At 33.7% G+C, this 19,718-nt stretch overlaps 1 protein-coding gene across 1 annotated transcript in view; it reads right to left on the reverse strand.

Annotated features, from left to right (window-relative positions):
• Positions 1-380: 380 nt before the first annotated feature.
• The window catches only part of LOC128165873 (cyclin-G-associated kinase-like), a 33,870-nt gene continuing 14,532 nt past the window's right edge, over positions 381-19,718 (reverse strand). Inside the window, exons 9-24 of the mRNA XM_052830784.1 lie at positions 17,924-18,061; positions 17,643-17,841; positions 17,305-17,357; positions 14,658-14,806; positions 14,391-14,513; positions 13,661-13,794; positions 11,566-11,679; positions 10,594-10,674; positions 9,799-9,916; positions 9,560-9,639; positions 8,946-9,139; positions 7,058-8,095; positions 4,501-4,731; positions 4,232-4,380; positions 1,612-1,788; positions 381-1,018 (exon numbers count right to left, since the gene is read on the reverse strand). Of these exons, the coding sequence (XP_052686744.1) occupies positions 917-1,018; positions 1,612-1,788; positions 4,232-4,380; positions 4,501-4,731; positions 7,058-8,095; positions 8,946-9,139; positions 9,560-9,639; positions 9,799-9,916; positions 10,594-10,674; positions 11,566-11,679; positions 13,661-13,794; positions 14,391-14,513; positions 14,658-14,806; positions 17,305-17,357; positions 17,643-17,841; positions 17,924-18,061 (3,080 nt within the window). The 3' untranslated portion in view covers positions 381-916. The remainder of the gene's footprint in view (positions 1,019-1,611; positions 1,789-4,231; positions 4,381-4,500; positions 4,732-7,057; positions 8,096-8,945; positions 9,140-9,559; positions 9,640-9,798; positions 9,917-10,593; positions 10,675-11,565; positions 11,680-13,660; positions 13,795-14,390; positions 14,514-14,657; positions 14,807-17,304; positions 17,358-17,642; positions 17,842-17,923; positions 18,062-19,718) is intronic.

The following is a 19,718-nucleotide window of genomic DNA, read 5'->3' on the forward strand; positions in this document are numbered from 1 at the left end:
TGAATCTACACTGGCTGCTGACTGAGGATGCATTTACAGAAGGTTAAGTTTCTCCAGCCCAATGTTTTTTGAAAGACAATTCTTTTTACTTATTCATATACAAAAATTTGACACCCCCCCCCCCCAAATTGTTGCCCAACCCTACCCCAGGGGATCATGAGTATACACTACCTGATGATGCTTTCAGCTGGGTTTGAACTTTTGTGGTCTTATTATTAAAAGATTTTCAATAATTGTTCATTATCTCAATCCACTTAAAAAGTTGCCCCATTTGTTCTTGATAAGAAGTTTAAAATCTTACAAGTTGACAGACAGGCAGATGAGACATGCAGACAAAAGGAAAGCTCATGTTAGCTGAAAAAATAAAACTGTAAGAAAAATCTATTTCATACATTTTTAATTCATACATATTAATGTTGCAATAAATTTAAGTTTCATAAACATTCTTCAAGAGTGCACCTGTAACCTATGTAAAAAATGACATCACTCAGTAATGCAATTATTTAATACTACATTTCTTTTCATTTCTAGATCTGTTATTTACTTTCCAGAAATTCACTTGGAGAAAATCACAGATAGAAAAACTTTCAAACACATCCTGTTAAAAAGTTGCAATTCACCAATGGTTGAACCCGCACACCTTTAGCTTAGCCTTTAGCTTAGCCGTTTTTAAGTGAATGATGCTTACATAAAACAATAACAATTCTATACCCAACTTTTTTGCATTAAAACATACCAATAAATACATTGTGCATCATAAAATATTTATAAAATCTCGCATGAATTTGACAATTGAAACTTATTCTACATACATGTATAAAACAACAAATAGTCTACAATTTAAGTCAAACAAGTATATGTAAATTGTAAGTTGATCACTATTTTTTTTTAAGACTATTTGTGGAATGACAGTTATTCAGTAAAGGGATTTCATTCCTTCTTCTTCAAACTGTGCCCAAGCATCACTCAGCTCCATGAATATTAATTTTGCTAATGATTCATGGGGTGAACCACCAAGCTGAAAAAGATAATGGTGTAATTAACATCAGACAGTATATCATTCAATTTAAAAAAATTGTCATTCATATTTACACAAAATCACTACTGATTAAGCAATATCAACTGTTTAAAGCAAATACGACAAATGTATGATTACATGTATTTTTCTACAGGTTGTGGTTTAAACAATAGTACAGGTAATATATATTAGCTATGAGAACAATAGCAAGTTTATCATCCCCCAAGACCATAACAATTTCCTGAGGCAAAGCCGAGAAAAATTATTGCTGCAAGGGGGACAAAAATTTCAAGTTGCTATTGTCCCCAAAGCCAGTAAATAGTATATGGTTTAAACAAATTTGAATCTGCATTATACATGTATAAAAAGCAATTTCTAATGTATTATATAGTTTTCTAATTAATATTTTTTTATATATAAAAGTAAATATAAGAATTTTTAAGGCATTTGATTTTGAATTGCTTCATCCTCCACTCCAAAAATTTTTATGAATACCATATACAAAATAAAATCAGTAGGATTCTTTAAAAAAAAAATATTCACAGAGATTAAACAGATTGCATAGTGCTGCATAATGTTGAATTTTTACTTACCTTATCAGGATGAACTGAAAGTACAGCTTTGCGATACACTTTTTTAACTTGGTCTGCAGTCACTAAATCATGCATCCCGACCTGCTGCCATCTTTTCTCGCCGTCCCACAAAACTTTGTCCAATGAACACAAGAGAGCTCTTATATTGCGTTCTTTACCCTGAATCCACTCTAAAACCTGGAAAAATTGTTCCTTTGTTTAAACAACCAATTCAAATAGAACATCAAAGATTAAAGAGCTCACCAAAATGAGGCATCACTTTTATCAATCTGATTAAAATTAGACCTTTCATCTCGCTCTCTGTTATGTATGGTTACCGCTCATAGATTGCACTTTTATGAGACTACCTTTATAATATCATATGAAAATCATAGTTAATGACCTTTATTAAAATACTGTATATTGTAAAGTGGTAAAGACACAATATCATACATTTACATTCTGTATATATTCCCCCTTATGATTGCTTTGGAAATCTGCGACGTTCAATTTTCTCTGAATACACTTTGCAAATTCATGAGCCATGTGCACAAATATAAAAGTATATTATTTTTGTAAGATTAAATAAAACTTTCAATCTCACATAACTAATTTGATAAGTATTTTTGAAAAATAATCATAAAATTATATCTTCTTATTAAGAAAATGATTTTTCTCTACAAAGTCTCTGGCACAATATTTTAAGTTGCGGAAGCGAACTTAATAGCATGTAATTATGGCTGTTCCATGTCTGTTTTATATCCCTGACTGAGAGGGTATATAATGGTTTTACAGTGACTATATATATATATTTCATACAGATAGACATAAGTATGAATATAAATATAAGCATTCAATGCTTAAATAATATCATATGATTCGATCAATATTGCATCCCATTATATGTAAATTTCATACTCTATTAAATGATTTAATATTTATCAATACACTATTATACAATAAGGTATTAAATGATAAAATATAGTACATGTATTGTGTCTCAAAATATAATATGATAATATGATACAATACAAGAAGCTCATTGGCCACATCACTCGTCTGAGCAACAATAGCCATAATAAAACCGGCATTATGGAGTCATATACAAAATATCTGGACAATGTATTAGAATAGATCCTGTATAAAAAGATTTGCAAAACTTTCTCCAGATATCCTTATGTTAAACATTCAGCCCTTTGTGTAACTGGATGATTTGGATGCATTTAAAACTACTAAAAAAAATTCCCACCTTCTCCAGCATCAAAATAATCAGGATCAAGTTCTGTATCTGATAAAGCTACCTCTATTTACACATTTACAGTTATATTACCGTAATCCACTGAATATAAAATGCATTTTTTTTTCCAGAAATGCCTATTCTTTATCGCTGAGTATGCTGTCATTACAACTGTTATTAATAGAATGTTTAGATAATCAGGGCTTGGTTAGCCACGTACGTGCTATTTGTAACTGATCCGCGTCATTTGAAGTTATGAGTTATATTTGAAAACAGCTTACCTCATCATTTGCTCATTTTAAAGCATTTTCATGTAATGTTAATTGATATATTGCAAATAATTATGAATGTAAATAATATTGTAGCCTATTCCGTTAACTGAAGCCATTGTTGTGCTCCACAACGCTAATGCTTGACACCTTGGTTATCTCAGACACCCCCTAAGGCTATAAGTAAAGAACACAAATATTTGTGCACATATTTTATTAAGTTCCAGGCCTCAATTAATCGCTTTGATCGGCATCATTTAAGAATTTTATGAGGTCGTTATCTCCTATACCTTCGCACAGTTTTTCATTACACTGTGATGACAAAACAATGAACACTTAAAAAGTAGTTAATTTTATTTATGGTAGAATATTTAATACAAAGTCTATTTCAAAAATTGATTATGAAATAAAGATGTTACCGCTTTGTATTAGTTACAATAAATCCTTTAATAAATCTGTTTTTTGTTTTTTTTGGAGTTTTTCTTATTTCCAGTTGTGTATTTCTGCGATGAAATTGAGTGTGTAGAACCTCTGCATTACTGTTTGGTCAATTTTTTTGATGCATATTATACATCCAAACTAGCTTTTTTTCCACCATTTTCAGACCCAAAGTGGGGGTTTATATTATACTTACTGCGTATTTTATTCGCGGATTATAGTAATTGTTTATGTCTTGACTAGGTATGAACAGAATTTACTTTTTTATGTAACCAGCTCTAAGACCCCAACACAATCTGAGTTGTTCTAAAATCTTAAACCTGCCTAAGCATCTAGATGATCAAGATCACTCTACGTATCTGAAGCTACCTCTGTGATTCATTTACATAGTTAAACTAGTGCTTTGAGCAAGGTCACAAATGATACCCCCATTTGAGAAAATATAACTCAAGTATTTCTGTATTGTAGAGAAATGAAGGTAAATGTAATATAAATGAGGAAATTAAAGAAAAGCATACAATTTAAGGTTAGGCTTATAAAGCCCTCTTGAGTCTTAATATTTTTTTTTATATTACACAGTCCAACTTTGAGCTTCTAAGCCTTCAATAAATGTTATAGCCTTGATAAAAGAGTATAGGCAGACAATCATAATAGTTCCAATTTGTGCATATACAGCCAATTTAAAAGAGAGATCTACCTTCAGTTTTTCAGGGTCCATTTCTTCTGCCATTTGTAGCTTCTTCATGTCACCTATTGTTTTAGGTGCATTGTTTTGTTTCGAGCTTGTGAACTGGTGGTTACCCAAAAGATCTTCGAATGCATTCACATTGACCGGAGGTTTAACACCTATTTACAAAATCAAAAATATATTAAGTCAATAGAACATTAAACCATATTAAGACATCCTGTTTGTAAAAAAAAATTCAAATTCAATATAAAGCTATGACCCATACAAAAAATAAATACCATATGGGTTTTTGACACTGCGGTCATTCTTTGCTCCAGTGGCAAACCCTCCAACATTATAATTTGGTTTAGTCTGTGCCTGTTGCTTTGGAACACTGCTGTTTGTTTGTTCCTTTGGAGGTTGTGCAGGTCCTCTCATGTTAGAGGTTTGGTTCTTTGGAAACTGTTGGGATCTATTCAAGTTTGGATTGCTTCCAAATGATTTCCCTATATTACTTCCAGATAAATTACCTAATTAAAAAAATTAAAATAAACACACAGTTTTTTTGGTAAAATATAGTTATGCTTGTTGCTAAGCACATAGAATAATGATGACATAGCTTTAACAAGTAGGTCAGATTATTCCCTTTTGTGTATTTATCTCCCTTATTGCACTGGAATCGATCTCAGTCAGGATTTCATTTTGGATGTTTATTGACCTTCAGGGATTAATGTTCATAGATTCGGATTAAATTCAACCTTAAAACTTAATGATGTTTATACAGGAAAAAAAGTAAGTCGTCTATATTTTCAAAAAGAGTATGCAATTGACACAACCCAGTCATGTTTTCACTCCCTTGATTATATAATAATTGATTGCAGTTGTCAGGATTTTAAATAAATTTGCAATTTGAGGTCAGCTTGGTTTCTTTGTTAAATACATCTAAAAGGTTTCAATTAGATCAGGCATGGACAAGACGTAATAAGGTGTGAATTACGTCAGATGTTGTTTTGTGATGTATGGATAATTACCTTAAACATTACTTAAACTGGAAAATTAAAATTTGAAATAGCGATCATGCATGTTAAAGGGGCATGGTCACAATTTTGGTCAAAATGTATTTTTGTTTTTCTTGTTAACAATAGTTAAGTTAAGCATTTCTAAAAGTCAACCAAAATTTGAGCATCAGTCTTCGAATTTTATGCAACAAGTGAAAAGCTGTAAATGTGACAGCAAACTGGGTTTTCTGTTACCGGTATGTGAACTGTATCGCCATTTTCACCATTCTAATAACCGGATTTTTCCGTTGGAAAACCCAGTTAAAAACATGGCACAAGCCTTGTCTACATAACAAAGAATTGTGAGCCTTGTATCTTGCTTATATAAACTTTACAAACGGTACTCAAATTTTAATTGATCATTAGAAATGCATTACTAAAGCATTGTAAACAATATATACCCCCCTCTCTTGGAAACATCCACAAAGAAAATGAACAGAAACTGAAAACAAGATATTGAAGCCAATGCTTATAATACCCCCGCTCAGACGTGAATATGCACAATAAGCAAAGCCGACATTTAACAAGCAGTTGGCATCCGATTGGTACAAAAATATATACCACGATATGGCATGCCTAAACAAAAAGTGTGTTTAAAATTTCAAGCATCTGCAATTTATAGTTGTTATGAAATCTTTGATTAAATATATGTATGAAAATTTAGGCTAAAAATAAACAAAGTCGAAATATACATGGAAGTTGACTTCCGATTGGTACAAAAATACATCCCACGATATGGCATGCCTAAAAAAAGAGTGTGTTAAAATTTCAAGCATCTGTAATAAATAGTTGCTGAAAAATCTTTGACGAAAACTTGTTTGAAAATTTAGGCTAAAAATAAACAGAGTCAAAATTTTACAGGAAGTTGAGGTCCAATATTGGTACAAAAATATATCCCATGATATAACATGCCTAAAAAAATAGCATGTTAAAATTTCAGGCATCTGCGATGAATATATTATATAGTTGTTGAGAAAAATGTGACAAAAATTTTTGTTATGGACAGACAGAAAGACGGATGGACAGACAGACCTACAAGGGTAAAATGGTATACCCTTTCTCCTTCGGACTTTCCAGTATATAATTGTTAAAAAATCTATGGTGACCAGGGCTGCGTTCAAGATCATAGCTGTTAGGTAGGGCTACGTAGTTGAACGGTAAGCTAGCCTAGCCGCTACTTAGATATTCATAGCCTAAATATTTTATGCTAGGCATCAAATTCAAGATGGCCACCCTAGTTACCACTTTGTAACAAACATGAAATCTATTTATTCAGGGATATTTTATTCATCCTTTAAGTTATAATGAATTTTAACATGTATATTTCTGCTTGAAATAAACAAATTATGTCGATGTATTTAGTCTTTAGTTGAATATTTCCAACTTCAAATCTGAGACCTAGTGGCTAGCCCAGGGGTCCATTCAATAGACCTAGCGGCTAGCCTCTCTGCTATGATCTTGAACGCAGCCCTGGTATCATATACCAGTACATGTATTTTTTAATTACTGCCAGTGTAAGTCCAACTCATTTACCGGTATGTATTTGTTTGAATATTTCAACTTATATTCAGTGCTCTGAGAATTTGTGGAAAAAAAATTCTGCTACTACATGTTTTGCAAACCTTTCATGCTACACAATTTATATTCATAAGGTCAATAAGAGGCAATTTTCGGGGTGTGATCCTTCCTTCAAAGTATTTCTATTCCACTTAAATATTTTGTAACAATTTGGTTGCATGGTAACAAATATGAGATGACATGTAGATTGAGTAAGCTAAAAACTAATGAAAAGTATTACCCAGTTCAGCAAATGGGTCAGCAGCTACATTACTGGATACTCCTCTAGCATTGTGCCCAGTTGTGATAGGGGAACTGTTTCCTGAGCGGCTTTGGCCATAAGCAGGTTGTTGTGGGTTTACTGTAAATGGTCCACTATTATTTCTTGGAATGCTTGTATTGTTTAGTCCTGCCATATGTTGAATGTTAGAAGTGGAGTTACTTTGATGTATGTTGGAAGCAGAAAGATTCCTAGGAATGCTCCAAGTAGGTACAGAATCTTTCACATTGTGAATATCCCATGAACCAAGGAGATTGACATCACCAGTAGATTTAGAATTCTCATTAAGAGGATCAAACATGTCTTCTTCTTTCGAACTTTTAGTGTCTGGTTTGTTTTTTTGAGGTGGCAAAGAATCAAACATGAAATCAAGGTTTGTTATGTCTTCCTTTTCCTGGAAGTCAACTTTGCTGTTATCAGTAAATCCATCTAAAGTGAATTCCTTTTCTGTTTCTGTACTGTTTGTCTTCTCCTTGCTTCCAACTTCACTGTTTAAATTTAGGGAATCAAATTCTGCAAACGGATCAAAAACTTTTGAGTTTTCATCTTCACTTTTGTCAATGTCAAATGAATCTTTTTCATTAGTTTCACTTTCATCATCATTAAAACTCAGCAATTTTTCTTCACGAATTTCACGTTTGTCAGAGTTTGGTTTGCCTCGCTCCACTGAAAGTGCTGCAAATTCGTCTTCATCACTGTCAGACAACAAACCTTCTCCTTCTTCTCTGTATAAAGAGTTCTGAGTATCTTTTATCTGGTTTCCTTCTTTGGGAGTATTCTGCCAAGAAAGAGATGCTAGAAAACCCATTGCATCAGAAGTTGTGTCCGACTTTGCTTCACGTTTAAAACACTCGTTTTGTTGATCATTTTCTTCTTGTTCTTTTGTAATTGATCTGTGGTGTTTGTCGGGTACATTTGGTTTTTGCACTGGACTGTTTTGTTCACTGAAACTCTGTTTCGACAGCAAAGACTTATCATTCCCAGGCTGATTTGTAACACCTGATAAATTGATAAAAATGCATGTCAAAGTAGATAGTTTTTATAGAAATTGATAGAATTCCAGCATGCATCATCATGATATAATTGAGCTTACAAAACAAATATCATTCACATGTCTTTTTTCTGGTTAAAAAGATTTTCTGTAACAACTTTTCTTTTTTTAGGTACATACATGTAGCTCAATATTTACAACCTATGCTCAAAGAGATTCAAATATAATCAGCTATAATGATTCCTTCATAGTTAGCTGCTACTTAATAACTGTTTCATGTACAACTAGAGTAATAGAATCATTCATCATTTTGATTGTGAAATGGTAAAATTCCTTTGAGGGCAAAAATTCAAGGTCTATGAGAAGACTTTGCGGAGTTCATAAAGAATCTTGGCCCTGGGGTGTAATTTAACCTTTCAACATGAGTAAATGATGAATCATTTTTATTCTTGCATTATTTCAAATTAGAAAAAAACATCTGACAACTTCTGTTACGATTTTTGTAAAAATTACTTTTGTTTTTTCCCTCTGTGTGCACCATATTGTGCAAGTCAAGTAAAGAGCATACACCATTTTTTTTTCTCAAGGCAAATATGTTAAACTGTTACTATAGTTAAGCAAAACAATTACATCATATATTAGCACATTCCATCAATTTCTTACAGCTGACAATGTTTGTTTACATTTGCCCCTGCCACATTCAAGTTCGAAATATTAGGAAGAATGACATAGGGTCTAAATGAAACTAAATGAAACTAAAATAGAATATTTTGGTAAATTCAATAGTGAGGAAAAGAATTTAACTTCAATAGAATTTTCAAGGAAAAGAGACTCCAAGTTTGATTTGGTAATATATACCATAAGTTTTCAGTGTTTCCATCATTTCTTCTTTGTTGGAAAATAGAACCTTTGGAGACACTTTGGATGCATCATATGCTTTCCATGATGGTGTCTTCTGGGTTGGTCTTTCATTTTTAGACACTGAAATGTCTAGCATCACACTGAATTGTTCCGGGTACTTCTCTGCAGTATCTAACTGATCTAAATCAAACCTAAATTAAAAGACACAAAAAGTCAGCCAAAGGAATTCATTGATAACAAGAGGCCCATGGGCCACTGCATTCATCCAAGGACTGTAGCATCTGAATTGATATCTTGCATCTCCTATAATTTCTTTCCTTGAACTCTAATGTATAACTGTGGCCGCATCTTGGCTTTTGGAGGGATATTTTTTTATGATGAAGTTGAATAAAACCTATAGACTGTTGTGAAAAAAGGATAATGTACAGTACATCCTTGAAGAACATGACATTATATAGATTTAAGTTTCATTACCTAAAAAGAAAGAAAATAGGCAATAATTCTCCTTATTTTCTTTCATTTCATAGGGGGCGGTGAGATTAAAGGGGAGAATTGTAATTCCTCTTTTTGAATACCTGACCAATAGTTGTGTTTATAAAATGAACACTTACTGTGTAAACTTGAGTGATGTAGTTCCTGGTCTAATCATCCCAGTGTGAAACTGAACTTGAAACATTTTCATAGATGTTATCTTTAAGAAAAAAACAAACAAAAATTTAATCTATAGCATTTTTGCATTCAGGATTGAATACTGTTAGTTATCGTTACTGACTGACTCTAAAACATGATAATTAAATTTCAAGTTTTGAATATTTTAAACTATCATTCTACAATGTGTTCTAGCTCTCACCTTTCCTTGCACCTTTCCCCCAAATGTTGACCTGGCATGGTAGACATACACAGTGACATCCCCTTGCACTGCAGTGTTTACAGGAAGTATAGCTAATCCATCCTCCGTCTGATAACCTCTATGAAGGGAAAGTAAGCAATCTTTTATGAGTCATTCTAAAAATCGGAGTCGTGGCATTGTAAACTTGGTAAAAGATAAATATATCTTTTAAGCAATGCAATTGGTTGTTATCAATCATTGTAACAACATCCACACACAGGTACATTTTCTTAAGATAACCAATAAGCAGTAACTAGCTAAGACTGCCAACCAAAACTGATTTAATTGGTGTGATCATTGACATTTGAAATTTAAATATCCTCATGTTTCAATACTAAAAGGCAAAATAAACCTACTGATATGCCAATAAGATATTTGTTACAAAATATTTTTAAATACTTTTTTTGTTCACATATTATCAATAAAGGTGAAATGAAAAATATGGACTGCAGCTATAATTTTTGGCTCTTCTGTCAAGCTCACTTTCTGATCATTGATACAAAATTTGAAAAGCAATATTATCTGAATTTTAATGTCAAAATAGTTTAATATAAAAAAAATTGCAATCTATTACTTATCAAAATGACCTAAAAAAAATTGACTAGCAGATTTTTACGTCATATTTTGTGGGGAAAGCTGTTCAGAGATTCAACAAGAAATATTACTATAGAGAGTGAATTTATTATTTAATTCATGTTACACATGTATCTGATCAATGTGAGCCTTCTGCATCTTATTCAACACCTAATGTTTTACCTCATTTTGTCATATTCCTGAGATGTGGTAAGAATTCTCTCTTCATTGACATACACTTCAACAAATGGTCTGCAACCATTTCTACAATAAATAATTCCATAATTTCAAATAAATATAAAATTCAGAGGTGTATGAAACAAAGACATAACAAACATAGGTATATTTGAGCAATGCATTATTATTATTATTATTATATCAATAATTATTATACGAGCTAGCACTTTATATACATGTAGTGCAATAAGTTATCATGATTAGTAAATGAAATCTTTATAAACTACAAGTCAGTGCATCAATTATGATAAAACAGCTTTCTTTTTTAACCAAAATTTTTTGAAATTTTTATTGAAATAGGGCCACACCGATTTGATTTCTGAGGGTTTTTATAAAATTAATAGAAAAAAATAAAAACCACACCTGCATATAATGCCTGTATGTGTGGATAGAATTAGCAATCATGATACTATGATACAATGGCGAAAAGTCACCAAATTTTTACTGCTTTTTACATATATTGCATTTCAAAGGGAAAAATGACATTTTAAAATAAAATGTAATCGCTCTCCTCTATTTTTTAGATGTCGTCCCAAAATCTTCAAATTTCAGGGGTTTTTTTTATTTTAAAATTAATAAATTGCCCGCTCTCCCCAAACTTTTTTGTCTAGAATCCGAAGACCAAAAAATCAAATTGGTGGGGCCGTGTTTGCTTTTAGACACTTGGAAAAACAGAAGGCACATTTCCATGATTTGTGGCTCTTGCTAAAATTTTGAATTCATTTACATGAAATGTGGTTACATTGTCTCTTCTCTTCACTGACAATGTCATGTATCGAATCATTTAAATACAATGTTCAATGAAATAACATTTTTGTTACTGAATTGCAGTCACAATAATCTCATAGATTAGACATTTTAGAAAATGTATACGGTTTAAACTGGCAGGTTAACTTTCGTGAATGTCAACTTAATTACCTCATTTTGTTAAACAAGGGAACAGGTGACAAAGTCATTGATTTCAGAAGAACCGCTGCACTGTGGGGTGAATATGGAGGATCAGCAACTATCTCAGATATATATCCAATGTATCTACAAAACAGAAAATTAGTCACAATAGAATTGCCACCACCATGTTCAAAGTATGATATTTCAAGGAAAAACTGAAAAAGTTTTAACTAGTAAACATTTTGATCTTTAACAATGTAAGCTCATTCAAAATACATCTTAAATTTTAACATTTTAACTAGGGAGTTTCAGGCCTTGACAGTCACCCGAGTTGCATATCCCTCAGATTGACATGTCAGAGAGTCTCATGTTTGCATTTTAAGCTTTATTTTGAAGTCTAAACCCTAATCTGAGACTCCTTACAGTTACCCTACTTTTATTGATAGATGTTTGAAAAATATTCATTCATAAAAAGGGGGATTGGGGGTTTAAGAGTTGGAGGAATCTCGGACTATCTATTCCTTAGCTTCAGAAGCCAAAATGTTTGGTAAAAAGGTCTGGCCATGCAAAGTAACCAATTTTTTGTACACCAAGTCCGATTTTTCCCCCAATTTTTTTTTTTTTTCAAAATAAAATGCATTGGGGTAGGCCATTTTTAGAGGGGCGGGCGGGGGTTAGAATCTAAAAATTAATTTTATGTGGCCTTATCAAAAATTGAAATTCAAGTAATATGCATAGCTCTGATATATGTACAATTGATCTGCAAAACAACAACTTCCTATTTTGGAAACTGTAAGAGAAGTTATCTGTACAATAGGGGTACCCTTTTGGCAGCCGCCCACCCGCCATTTTCACCATTTCAATAACCCGTGCTTACCTTTGGAAAACACCGCTAAAAAATATCAAATCAATTCATTTTCACTTTTCGGCCATATTGGCCTGAATGCCAATGACCTACATACCATTTGATGCCCCTTGACACCAGGAACAAGAATATACATGGTTTATGGTTTAGGGGTGGGGATATTAACCGTTTTTAAGTTATTTGTGCACTTCCTGTTTGAGGGGGGTCAGGGCAACCAGCGGGGCCCATGACCTACATACCATGTGATTCCCCTTAACACAAGGAACAAGAATATATATGGTTTAGGGGTTGGGATCTCGACCGTTTTCAAGATATTTTGGCACTTCCTGTTTAAGGGGCTTTAGGACCACCCCCAGAGCCCATGATCTACATACCATTTGATGCCCCTTAACATATGGAACAAGAATATATATGGCTTAGGGGTGGGGTTCTTAACCGTTTTCAAGTTATTTGTGCACTTCCTGTTTGAGGGGGGTCAGGACCACCCCCGGGGCTCATGACCTATATACCATTTGATGCCCCTTAACACATGGAACAATAATATATGTGGTTTAGGGGTGGGGTTCTTAACCATTTTCAAGATATTCGGGCACTTCCAGTTTGAGGGGGGTCAGGACAACCCCCAGGGCCCATGATCTACATACCATTTGATCCCTCTTGACACAAGGAACAAGAATATATATGGCTTAGGGGTGGAGATCTTAACCATTTTCAAGTTATTTGTGCACTTCCTGTTTGAGGGGGGTCAGGACCACCCCCGGGGCTCATGACCTATATACCATTTGATGCCCCTTAACACATGGAACAAGAATATATATGGTTTAGGGGTCAGGATTCTAACAGTTTCTGAGATATATGGTCATTTTCAATTCCTGGGGGGTGGGGATGACCCCACTGGTCAGATCTAATAAACACAGCTGTAACAGTCAATATATGATTCTGGAAACTGTATATTATCATCTTTGTCCGTTTTCAAGTTATAAACATTTACAATAGAGTCTAAGATTTTTCCCATAAGGTTCAATGTTAGACCCCACGACCTTTTGACCCCCCAGAAAAGTGGTTGGCCAACCCCAAATGAGAAAAATCAAACCAGCGTGCATATCTAAATATGCAGGCCTATCATGTCCTAGAGTTTTGTACAATTCTCTTAAGCCATCTCTGAGAAACACGACGGACAAGTTTAGAGCGGGAAAGAAGAAAAAGAAGAAACCTAAAAAAACAATAAGTCTTCAAACTTTGTTTGGGAGACTTAATTACCGTTTTTGGGAAGGAGTGACTCCAGGTGGTCCTCGTTTTACAGAAAACATGTGCATACTCTGCTCTGGGGAGTCAAACAGGTGAAGAAAAGAAAAGAATGCCCCTACTACAGTAGCTGACGATGCCTTTCCATCCTGAAAAGATGAAAATAATTCTAAGTTCCATTTTTTTCATTGTACATTACTATACCAATAGAAAGACTATGATTTTTGTCATTTTCTGATATGGAAAACTGTTTATTTAGAACTACATGTACTTCAACCAAACTTATTCAATAGTCAAGTACTGGCTAGTATTTACTACACTGAAAATAACTGTATGAAATTTCAGATACGAAATTAATAATGTTTGAATACCATGTACAATGTACACATTAAGATTTTCAAAGAAAAGAACATCCTTTACCATTTTTTGAAGATATACATTTATAGTTTCAAAAGTGAAAAGGTTAGGTTTGGTTTTTTTAAGGACATGTTTCTCAAAACTTGCATGTTGCTAACATAATAAAAGATAATTACAAAGAAAAACTTTAAAAATTTTTATATTAACTTCATGCATACTTCTAACATATCCAACAAATATGAAAAATAAAAGAAAAGAAATGGAATCAGCATAAATAAACATTACTTATGGCTTGATTCTTCAATGAACCTGTTCTTAAAACCAAAATCACAATCATGGCTATAGTCACAAGAGAACATCAAATGTAAAAATTGAAATTTATATTTACTATGCAGTGAATCACACAGATATTTTGGGGATTCTGTCGAAGCCACAGATGCATGTTCTGGCAAATTGCAAAGAGGCTTGAAAGCATTGGAGCTTTTCTGGCTGGCCAACCACACTCAGAAACCTACAAAAAAAAACCATAAAAAATATGTTTACAACAAATGATGCAAGAATTACCAATTTTACATGAATAATTGGACAACAGTTTTGTTTGTACCGGTAGTCCCTGATGAAAGCAAAGTGTTAATATGAATGGGTTTTCCCTTACCCGGTTCTCAAACTTTGTTGCTCTGTAGGACCTCTGGGATATGTTGTACACTGCATAACAATCCTTGTGACGACTCTCTAAGTAACTTCGAACTTCATCTATGTGGTTCTTAAAAGCTGACTCCACTCCCTCCGCAGGAAATGACATAACTACAAAAAAATTAATTTAGACTGAAACCATGAATTCAGAAAGTGCTGAGTATTCCAGAAGCTGATTTTGATATTTCAAAGAATTGAAGATGACTCAATTTTTCATGGATTTTATGAGTAACCTTCATATATGCACATATTCCATCAACAAATTATAAAACAATTATTAATTCACTTATCATATAAGTACTTAACAAAATTTAATCTCTATAAACATGCAAAAAATTGAAAATCCATGAAATTAGCCTAAATAAAATTGAACGATTCAACAGTATAAAAAAACCATCCAAAGGAAGGACAAAATGACCGCTGAATGATTTCATTATTATATAAGCAAAATAAACTAATAGAGGAAATTATGATCAAGAGTTCTTGTGTCACGCATCTCCTTATTAAGGTGGTATGGGACATCTGTCAATATTAATGTGGATTAAAGTACTATATAATTGACAAATTTTCCCCGGTTTAGAATTTTCAAATTTTACAATATTTAACCCAAAAATAGCTTTTAAAAATATTTGTAAAGGTAAAAATTGTAAAACCCCCAGCGGGATTCAAACTTATGACTTACAGGTTCGTAGTGAACCCTCTTACCCACTGCGCTACAGGGTTAGGTGACCATTTTTGGAAAGAAACTACTTATATAATTACCCTTTATTTTATTGTTTATTTCGATAAACAATACGTCACAACATGGAAGTGTCCAATACCACCTTAACAGCCCTCCCTGTTAAGCTTAATTTGCAAGGGAACCAACCACCTTTAGCAGCTTAACTAGTACCTAACTAAGACAATTGAATTATAAAAGCTACTTGCACTCCAAATAATTTGGTTTTTAAGATCAACCTGCTGACTCTGGGGCCACAACTTTGATTGGTAGAGTCCCTATTTGTTGACTATTCCCCAAATATGAATGTGCTCGTCTAGTCTCTATAGTCTTTAAGATTCGAGGTCTAAGGACCATAGCAATCACTTTTACAGTAAGTCATTTGGGGTATTTCAAATCACCACACGTTTTTTTGGGTTTTTTTTTAAGTTTGAAGTGTTGCTATGCAATACACAAAACATCAAGAAATGGAGGTACCCTTAGTACAGTCATCATTAGCAATATATTATATATTATCTATATATAAAATTCAAAGAGAAAATTAAATATCCTACATGAGGAAAATAATTTGTGATTAAATTAACTTACTCCCTGACCTTAGTGGAAGAAATTTGCATGATAAAAACACTGTTCAATATTTCTCATTTATGCTGTAGCTATAATAATCGACTAAAATTGACAAACTGTATGTTGATAAATTTGCAATTTTATAAGCTTTCAAGATCTGTTAAGGTTTTTTTCTTCTTTTTTCTTTTTTAAAACCAATCAAATGTAGCTTAATTCCTGCATTTTCAACCAGTTCCAGTTTGGGGTATATTGAATCATGTGAGTACACAATTGCTGCATGCACTCAAATAAATCGGGGCTTACCAGATGCGTGTATTGAATATTTTCGTGTAATTGTTTTTGCAAAGCAATGATAGTTACTATGTTAGGGTTATAAAAGACATACTTTGTATATGGTGACAGATTAATTCTGGTCTCTTCATATTTTCTCTGTGTTTCTTCAGAGAGTGTTTTCAACTGATGCATAGGGGTCAAAAGCATGGACAATAAATAATGATTTCTTTACTATTTTTAGACTGTTGGGAAGTAAGATGTACTAATTCTTTAAAAATATTATTTTTGTCAGACTGTTTTCTGCCAGTTTAGCTACCAATTTGTAATACTGGTACCTGAAGTGACCCACTATACACTAAAGTAGTGTGTCATAAGAACTCCAATCAAAGTGCCTATTATACTTCAAAAATGGAAATATTTTGTGACCAAAAAAAATCTGTTTCCTGACATAATCTCCTTTTTGTTGATGCCAAACAACCAGCTGTAAACATGCCTTTTACTTCTTTTGCAACCAAGTAGTAAAACTTGATTCAGAATACCCCCAAATGACTGCAGCACTTAAACCATCATAGGCGTCGGAACCAGGGGGGCTAGGGGGGGGCTTAGCCCCCCCCCCACTTTTTTTGCAAAGTTATACCTAACCATTAGAAACATAGCATGATAGAGGGTTCAGCCCCCCCCCCCCCCCCCCCCCCCCCACTTTTTCTCGCAAGAAAGATTATTGTTCCTAAATTTACCTTGAAAGATTGAGAGGTTAGATTCAGAAGCATAGTAGCCCCCCCCCCCCCCCCCCCCCGGATTAGGAATTTCATGATTTTGGAGAGAAAAAAATTTGGGTAAGTAATTTTTTTTTTTTTGGAAGTATATGCATACTCCCCCCCCCCCCCCCCCCCCCCCCCCCCCCCCCCACGGATTAGGATTTCCATGATTTTGGGAATTACCTTTTTCTCAATATTTCTGAGGATTAGTCTAGCCCCCCCACTTTCAATTTGCTTCCGACGCCTATGACCATACTTGAAGAAAAATCAATCATTTAATGTATACAATTTACCTGCAATTTTTGAAGTAATGTAGTTTATATCCAAGTCAGTTTTTCCAATTGTCCTGTAAAATTAATGAACACCACCATACACAACTATTTTTAGAAAGAAGAGACCCATGGGCCACATTGCTCACCTAAAAACAATCTACAATTAAATTTACTGGATACACACAAAAGAATATTGATAGAGTCATGGTATGAATCATGATATGAAAGAATTAGAATAGAACTTCTATATACCTGCTAGCTTACATCAATTTTATATTTGACATAATTTTGCTTAGAAATGACTGAGAAAATTTTCAATACATTTGTTGCAATTTGAGAAATAATCTATAAACACATACGCAGACACAGTTTCCATGACTTTTGCTGAAGCATCTTTGATATTTTTCATTAGATTTCCTGCTCCACCCCTCAGGGAGCTGAATATTGAGGATGTGTTTGGACCTTGCCCTGATGATGATGCCCAATTCTCAGTTCTTTCTCCTTCTCCATCATAAAAGACCGAATTTGGTTGGCGATTGGTTTCTACACTGTCAATTACTAGAAAGAGAATAAAAATAGTGTATAATGCTTCTGGAAGATATGGAAAATGATTTGGTTCATCTAAATAAGAGAAATTTACCTAAGTTGGCTGGTATATTTTCAGCAATGTGAAGTGTTCCTTTCAGGTTTACATTTTTGGCAGCTGCTATTTCCTTAACCCTGTCTATAATGTCATTGATGGTTGGTCTATCATTTGGATTAACTTGCAACATTGACTCTGAAAGAAAATTGTTAAAAGTTTGTGAATAAATGATGAATCTCAAATATAATACAGAATAAATAAGAGACCTATATAAAGCCCCTTTCACAATTGGCGCACGATCAGAAGCGACAAAATATTTGTGCGACCGAAAAAATTAGATATGAATCATAAACTGTTGCCGAAATAATCGCATTTGAAAAAGTATTCGTATGAAATTCACACGATCTAAGCGAGCGTTGTGCGATGTAAACGCAATAAACCTTGCGACATATTTTGCATCTATATGCGACTGTTGTGCAATGAAAGTGACTGTTAAAAGATAATGCAATAGGATTGCGCGAGAGACCAGATGATCGGACGATTGAACGTGCGCCAATGCGATTGGACGTGCGATCATGCGTTCCATGGTACGAATGCTTGTGCGAGTCAGAGGGGGTATATACCGCCCATTTCCGACGCTCTTCGGTAGACATAGTTAAAAGCGAGAGATCATGCCGCCCAAGAAGAAATAGAGATGCAGCAGCATTTATTATTATACCTCAAAATGATTATTCTATTACATATGATTGGTCTAGAAAGTCACGTGACATGACAGGGCAATTTCATAGGAATGAAAAAGCCAACATGAGCATACGATGCAGACAAAAATGATTAAATCAAAAATATTTAGTCATTATGATTCTCTTTATATCACAAAACCAACTTAACTATGATTCGAAATTATGAAAGAAAAGTGAGACAGTAACATACGAAATCAAACAATCACGACGTTATTGCTTTTGAAAAGTCAGACAATTTTTAGAAATCAACGTTTTTTGTTTTCTAGTAATCATATGTTCTTGGATATAATAAAACGTTTATTGCATTAATGTTCACATGGCGAAGCCCTTTGTAAATATGATTTTTCTTGGAGTAATAAATCTTCATATTTCCCTCACCATCATGCAATGAATGTATATTGTCAATTGTGGTCTGAAACTGAGATGCTTATACAGGGTATATATACTAGTGGCATATTGAGGCTGATAAGTCGTGCAATGATTGTAAAACGTTGCAAGATTACATGAGACATGTTGAGCAACAGTCTGAAGGTCGCAAAACACACACATATACAGCAGCAATTCATCTTATGACCTTCAACAAGAGGCCCAGGGGCCACATCGCTCACCTGAGCGACAATTGCCTTAATTCTGATCAAATTAGCATTACAGTTTCAAAATATCTTGACAACTAAGTACAGTAGATCTTGCTAAAAAAATTGAAAATCTGCCAATTTTTATCCACCTCTTTCTTTTGGTAAATACCAAGCCCCTTTTGTTGTTGTACCTGTAAGAAGATTTTTCTCTATTCCTATATACCTCCCCCCCCCCCCACCCCATTTTGTGGCCCCACTTTTCTCTAGAGTATCATGGTTTCATCAAACTTATATCTGCATAACCTGTGCTTTCACACTAAGTACTGAGTTTTGGACCGAAAAACTTTCCCAGAATATTTTCAAAGATTTTTCTCTATATATTCCTATGTAAAAATTCAAACCGCCATCACGGACCCGCCCTACCACTAGGGACTGTGATTTTAAATTTACAATACCCAAGGATGCCTCTACATAAGTTAAAGCTTTTCTGGCCAAATGGTCTTTAAAAAGAAGATTTTTAAAGATTTTCTCTATATA

Source organism: Crassostrea angulata, chromosome 10, assembly GCF_025612915.1.
Source record: "Crassostrea angulata isolate pt1a10 chromosome 10, ASM2561291v2, whole genome shotgun sequence".
Taxonomy (NCBI): domain Eukaryota; kingdom Metazoa; phylum Mollusca; class Bivalvia; order Ostreida; family Ostreidae; genus Magallana; species Magallana angulata.